This window comes from Corvus moneduloides, unplaced genomic scaffold (assembly GCF_009650955.1).
Source record: "Corvus moneduloides isolate bCorMon1 unplaced genomic scaffold, bCorMon1.pri scaffold_187_arrow_ctg1, whole genome shotgun sequence".
Lineage (NCBI taxonomy): Eukaryota > Metazoa > Chordata > Aves > Passeriformes > Corvidae > Corvus > Corvus moneduloides.
In genome coordinates, this window is record NW_022436925.1 from 1 (window position 1) to 6,556 (window position 6,556).

Below are 6,556 nucleotides of genomic sequence, written 5' to 3' on the forward strand. Positions count from 1 at the left end.
CACGTGGCCCGGGCGGGGCAGCCGCTGGCCCGCAGCCCCCTGGCCGTGACCATCAGCCAGGCCGAGCTGGGCGACGCCTCGCGGGTGCTGCTGCGGGGGCCCGGCCTGAGCGAGGGCACCACCTTCCAGCCCGCCCAGTTCACCATCGACACCCGCGACGCCGGTGCGGACTGGGGGGCACTGGGAGGGGACTGGGAGGGGACTGGGAGGGGACTGGGAAGGGATTGGGAGGGGATTTGGGGATACTGGTTGGGACTGGGAGGGACTGGGAGGGACTGGGAGGGACTGGGGGGGACTGGGAGGGGACTGGGAAGGGATTGGGAGGGGATTTGGGGATACTGGTTGGGACTGGGAGGGACTGGGAGGGACTGGGAGGGACTGGGGGGGACTGGGAGGGGACTGGGAGAGGATTGGGAGGGGATTTGGGGATACTGGTTTGTACTGGGAGGGACTGGGAGGGACTGGGAGGGACTGGGAAGGGATTGGGAGGGACTGGGGGGGACTGGGAGGGACTGGGAGGGGACTGGGAGGGGATTGGGAGGGACTGGGGGGGACTGGGAGGGACTGGGAGGGAATTTGGGGTTACTGGTTTCGACTGGGAGGGACTGGGAGGGGACTGGGAGGGGATTGGGAGGGACTGGGAGGGACTGGGAAGGGATTGGGAGGGACTGGGAGGGGACTGGGAGGGACTGGTTGGGACTGGGAAAGGATTGGGAGGGACTGGGAGGGGATTTGGGGACACTGGTTTGGACTGGGAGGGACTGGGAGGGGATTTGGGGACACTGGTTGGGACTGGGAGGTGATTTGGGGACACTGGTTTGTACTGGGAGGGACTGGGAGGGGATTTGGGGACATTGGTTTGTACTGGGAGGGACTGGGAGGGGATTTGGGGACACTGGTTGGGACTGGGAGGGGACTGGGAGGGGATTGGGAAGGAATTTGGGGACACTGGTTTGTACTGGTTTGGACTGGGAGGGGATTTGGGGACACTGGGAGGGGATTTGGGGACAGTGGTTTGTACTGGGAGGGATTGGGAGGGGATTTGGGGACACTGGTTTGGACTGGTTTGGACTGGGAGGGGATTCGGACTGGTTTGGACTGGTTTGGACTGGGGGAGAGTCCTGGGGGGTTTCTGGGGTTTTTTGGGGCTCCTTTTGGGCTCTCTCTCGGTGCTTTCTGGGGATTCTTTGGGGTCCCTTCAGGGTTTTACGGCACTTTTGGGGTTTGGGTCATTTTGGGGGGATTTGGGGTTTTTTGGGGTTTTTTTGGGGGGTTTTTTTGGGGTTTTTTTTGGGGTTTTTTGGGGTGGTTTGGGGGTTTTTTTGGGGTTTTTGGGGTTTTTTGGGGGTTTTTGGGGTCTGTCCTGACCCCGTGCCCCCCCCAGGATTTGGGGGGCTCAGCCTGGCCAGTGAGAGGGTCCGGGGGGGTTCTGGGGGTCCCTGGTGATGCATTAAGGGTCGGTTTGGGGGGTTTTTCGGGGGTTTTTGGGGTTTGGGGTTTTTTGGGGTTTTTTTGGGTTTTTTTGGGGTTTTTTGGGGTCTGTCCTGACCCCGTGCCCCCCCCAGGATTTGGGGGGCTCAGCCTGTCCAGTGAGAGGGTCCGGGGGGGTTCTGGGGGTCCCTGGTGATGCGTTAAGGGTCGGTTTGGGGGTTTTTGGGGGGGGTTGGGGTTTGGGTGATTTTGGGGTTTTTTTGGGGTTTTTTTGGGGTTTTTTTGGAGGTTTTTGGGGTTTTTTGGGGATTTTTGGGGTTTTTTGGGGGGTTTTGGGGGTCTGTCCTGACCCCGTGCCCCCCCCAGGATTTGGGGGGGCTCAGCCTGGCCAGTGAGAGGGTCCGGGGGGGTTCTGGGGGTCCCTGGTGATGCATTAAGGGTCGGTTTGGGGGTTTTTGGGGGGGGTTGGGGTTTGGGTGATTTTGGGGTTTTTTGGGGTTTTTTTGGGGGTTTTTTGGGGGTTTTTTTGGGGGTTTTTTGGGGGTTTTTTTGGTTTTTTTTGGGGTTTTTTTGGTGGTTTTTGGGGTGTGTCCTGACCCCGTGCCCCCCCCCCGGATTTTGGGGGGGCTCAGCCTGGCCAGTGAGAGGGTCCGGGGGGGTTCTGGGGGTCCCTGGTGATGCATTAAGGGTCGGTTTGGGGGTTTTTGGGGCGGGTTGGGGTTTGGGTGATTTTGGGGTTTTTTGGGGGTTTTTTGGAGGTTTTTTGGGTTTTTTTGGAGGTTTTTGGGGTGTGTCCTGACCCCGTGCCCCCCCCCAGGGTACGGGGGGCTCAGCCTGTCCATCGAGGGCCCCAGCAAGGTGGACATCACCACGGAGGAGCTGGAGGACGGCACGTGCCGCGTGTCCTACTGCCCCACCGAGCCCGGCAACTACATCATCTCCGTCAAATTCGGGGAGCAGCACGTGCCTGGTGGGTGCTGGGGGCACTGGGGGGCACTGGGAGGGAATGGGAGGGACTGGGAGAGGCATTGGAGGGGAATGGGGGACGCTGGGAGGGCACTGGGAGGGACTGGGAGGGGCATTGGAGGGGAATTGGGGGCGCTGGGAGAATGGAAAAGGATGGGGAGTGACACTGGGAGGGACTGGGAGAGGCACTGGGACGGACTGGGGGGTCACTGGGAGGGCACTGGGAGGGACTAGGAGGGGCATTGGAGGGGACTGGGGGTACTGGGAGGGACTGGGAGGCACTGGGAGAGGCATTGGAGGGGAATGGGGGGTACTGGGAGGGACTGGGAGGGCACTGGGAGGGACCGGGAGGGCACTGGGAGGGCACTGGGAGGGACTGGGAGGGACCGGGAGGGCACTGGGAGGGCACTGGGAGGGGCATTGGAGGGGAATTGGGGGCACTGGGAGAATGGAAAAGGACGGGGAGTGACACTGGAGGGGCACTGGGAGGCACTGGGAGGGACTGGGAGAGGCATTGGAGGGGAATGGGGGGCGCTGGGACGGCACTGGGAGGCACTGGGACAGACTGAGGGGCACTGGGAGGGCATTGGAGGGGCACTGGGAGGGCACTGGGACAGACTGGGGGGCACTGGGAGGGACTGGAGGGCACTGGGAGAACAAGGAGGGGCACTGGAAGAACAAGGAGGGGCACTGGGAGAGCACTGGGATGGACTGGGGGCACTGGGAGGGACTGGGAGAACAAGGAGGGGCACTGGGACGGACTGGAGGGGCACTGGGAGAACAAGGAGCGGCACTGGGAGAGCACTGGGACAGACTGGGGGGCACTGGGAGAGCACTGGGAGAACAAGGAGGGGCACTGGGAGAGCACTGGGACAGACTGGGGGGCACTGGGAGGCACTGGGAGAACAAGGAGGGTCACTGGAGGGGCACTGGGAGGCACTGGGAGGGCACTGGGCCGGACTGGGAGGGGCATTGGAGGGGAATGGGGGGCACTGGGAGGGCACTGGGCCGGACTGGGAGGGGCACTGGGAGGCACTGGGCCGGACTGGGAGGCACTGGGAGAACAAGGAGGGGCACTGGGAGAGCACTGGGACAGACTGGGAGGGGCACTGGGAGGCACTGGGAGAGCACTGGGACAGACTGGGAGGGGCACTGGGAGGCACTGGGAGGGGCACTGGGCCGGACTGGGAGGGGCACTGGGAGGGGCACTGGGAGGGGCACTGGGAGGCACTGGGACAGACTGGGAGGCACTGGGAGGCACTGGGAGGGGCACTGGGAGGGGCACTGGGAGGGGCACTGGGACAGACTGGGAGGCACTGGGAGGGCACTGGGAGGCACTGGGAGGGGCACTGGGAGGCACTGGGAGGCACTGGGAGGCACTGGGAGGCACTGGGAGGCACTGGGAGGCACTGGGGGAGCGGGCTGAGGACTCCGGGATAATTTGGGGAGCTCTTGGGGCCGTCTCAGCCGCAGTCGGGGATTTTGGGGCCGTTCCGGGGGTCCCCGGGGGGTTTTGGGGGGTCCGGGGGGGCTCTGAGGACTCCGGGATGAATTCGGGGGGTCCCCGGGGGGTTTTGGGGGGTCCGGGGGGGCTCTGAGGACTCCGGGATGAATTCGGGGGGTCCCCGGGGGGTTTTGGGGGGTCCCGACTGACCCCAACCCCCCCCCCAGGGAGCCCCTTCTCGGTGAAGGTGACGGGCGAGGGGCGGCTGCGGGAGAGCATCACCCGCCGGCGCCGCGCCCCCCCCGAGGCCAGCGTGGGCACCCCCTGCGACCTCAGCCTCAAAATGCCCGGTGAGGGTCCGGGGGGGTCCTGGGGGGGTTCTGGGGGGGTCCTGGGGGGTTCTGGAGGGGTTCTGGGGGGTCCTGGGGGGGTTCTGGGGGGGTCCTGGGGGGGTTCTGGGGGGGTTCTGGGGGGGTCCTGGGGGGGTCCTGGGGGGTTCTGGGGGGGTCCTGGGGGGGTTCTGGAGGGTCCTGGGGGGGTTCTGGGGGGGTCCTGGGGGGGTTCTGGGGGGGTTCTGGAGGGTCCTGGGGGGGTTCTGGGGGGGTTCTGGAGGGTCCTGGGGGGGTCCTGGGGGGGTCCTGGGGGGGTTCTGGAGGGTCCTGGGGGGGTCGGGGGGGGTTCTAGGAGGTCCTGGGGGGGTCCCTGGAGGGGTTCTGGGGGGGTCCCTGGGGGGTTCCTGGAGGGTCCTGGGGGGTCCTGAGTGGTCCTGGAGGGGTCCTGGGGGGGTCCTGGAGGGGTCCTGGGGGGGTCCCTGGAGGGTCCTGGGGGGTTCTGGAGGGTCCTGGGGGTGTCTTGGGAGGTCCTGGAGGGTCCCGGGGGGATCTGGGGGGGTCCTGGACGGGTTCTGGGGTGTCCTGGGGAGGTCCTGGGAGGGGTCCTGAGGGGTCCTGGGAGGGTCCTGGGGGGGTCCCAGGGGGGTCCTGGGGTGTCCGGGGGGGTTCTGGAGGGGTCCTGGGGGGTCCAGGGAGGTCCCAGGGTGTCCCCAGAGGGGACAGAGTGGGGGGATCACCCCCCCTCCCCCCCGTTAACCCAGCGGCCCCTCCGGCCCCGGAGCTCTCGGTGCTGAGGTGACGTGGGACACACGGGGATGGCTTTCCCCCCAAATAACCCCTTTTTTACCCCAAATAACCCCTTTTTTACCCCAAATAACCCCTTTTTTACTCCAAATAACCCCTTTTTTACCCATTTCCCCCCCGGTTTTCCCCCAGAGCTGTCCAAGGTGACCGCGCAGGTGACCGGTCCCACATGGGACACACAGGGACATTTTCCCCTAAATAACCCCTTTTTTACCCTAAATAACCCCATTTTTACCCTTTTTTCCCCAATCCCAGAACTCTTGGTGTCCAAGGTGACCGCGCAGGTGACACACGGGGACATTTTACCCCAAATAACCCCATTTTTACCCCAAATAACCCCATTTTTACCCTTTTCTCCCCCATTTCTCCCCCAGAACTCTCCGTGTCCGAGGTGACCGCGCAGGTGACCGGTCCCACATGGGACATTTTCCCCATTTTTCCCCTAAATAACCCCATTTTTACCCTTTTTCCCCTGTTTTTCCCCCCAGAGCTGTCGGTGTCCGAGGTGACGGCGCAGGTGACCGGTCCCACATGGGACACACGGGGACATTTTCCCCTAAATAACCCCATTTTTACCCTTTTTTCCCCCCAGAACTGTCCGTGTCCGAGGTGACGGCGCAGGTGACCGGTCCCTCGGGCCAGCCGGTGGCCGCGCAGGTGCTGCCGGGCGCGGGGGGCGCGGTGGGCGTTCGCTTCGTGCCGCAGGAGACGGGCGCGCACCGCGTCAGCGTCAAGGACCGCGGGCAGCACGTGCCCGGCAGCCCCTTCCAGTTCACCGTGGGACCCCTGGGAGAGGGGGGACCCCACAAGGTCCGCGCCGGGGGGCCGGGGCTGGAGCGCGCCGAGGCCGGGACCCCCGGTGAGAGCCCCGCGGGGTCAGCGGGAGCCGAAAATATCGGGGGGGACCCAAAAAAAGGCAGCGGGACCCTAAAAATGTCAAGGGGAGCCTAAAATATCAGGGGGGACCCTAAAATATCGGGGGGGACCCTAAAAAGCTGAGCGGGACCCTAAAAATATCAAGGGGAGCCTAAAATATCAGGGGGACCCTAAAATATCGGGGGGGACCCTAAAATATCAGGGGGAACCCTAAAAAAGGCAGCGGGACTCTAAAAATATCAAGGGGAGCCTAAAATATCGGGGGGGACCCTAAAAAAGGCAGCAGGAGCCTAAAAATATCAGGGGGACCCTAAAATATCGGGGGGGACCCTAAAAAAGGCAGCGGGACTCTAAAAATATCAAGGGGAGCCTAAAAATATCGGGGAAACCCTAAAATATCAGGGGGAACCTAAAATATCAGGGGAACCCTATAAACCTGAGCGGGATCCTAAAAATGTCAGGGGGACCCTAAAAACGTCAGCGGGAGCCTAAAATATCGGGGGGGACCCCAAAAAGCTGAGCGGGACCCTAAAAATATCAGGGGAACCCTAAAGTATCGGGGGGAACCTAAAACATCAGGGGGACCCTATAAACCTGAGTGGGACCCTAAAAACGTCAGGGGGAACCTAAAAACATCAGGGGAACCCTAAAATATCAGGGGGACCCTATAAACCTGAGAGGGACCCTAAAAACGTCAGCGGGA

At 63.3% G+C, this 6,556-nt stretch overlaps 1 protein-coding gene across 1 annotated transcript; it reads left to right on the top strand.

The window, feature by feature from the left end:
• Window positions 1-3: 3 nt before the first annotated feature.
• On the top strand, window positions 4-6,284 carry LOC116438940 (filamin-A-like; the record flags this gene model as incomplete). Its single annotated transcript, XM_032097967.1, has 4 exons — window positions 4-163; window positions 2,249-2,401; window positions 4,069-4,191; window positions 5,570-6,284. Coding segments are annotated over 4 exons (795 nt in total), but the record flags the coding sequence as incomplete, so codon positions are not given.
• Window positions 6,285-6,556: the final 272 nt, after the last annotated feature.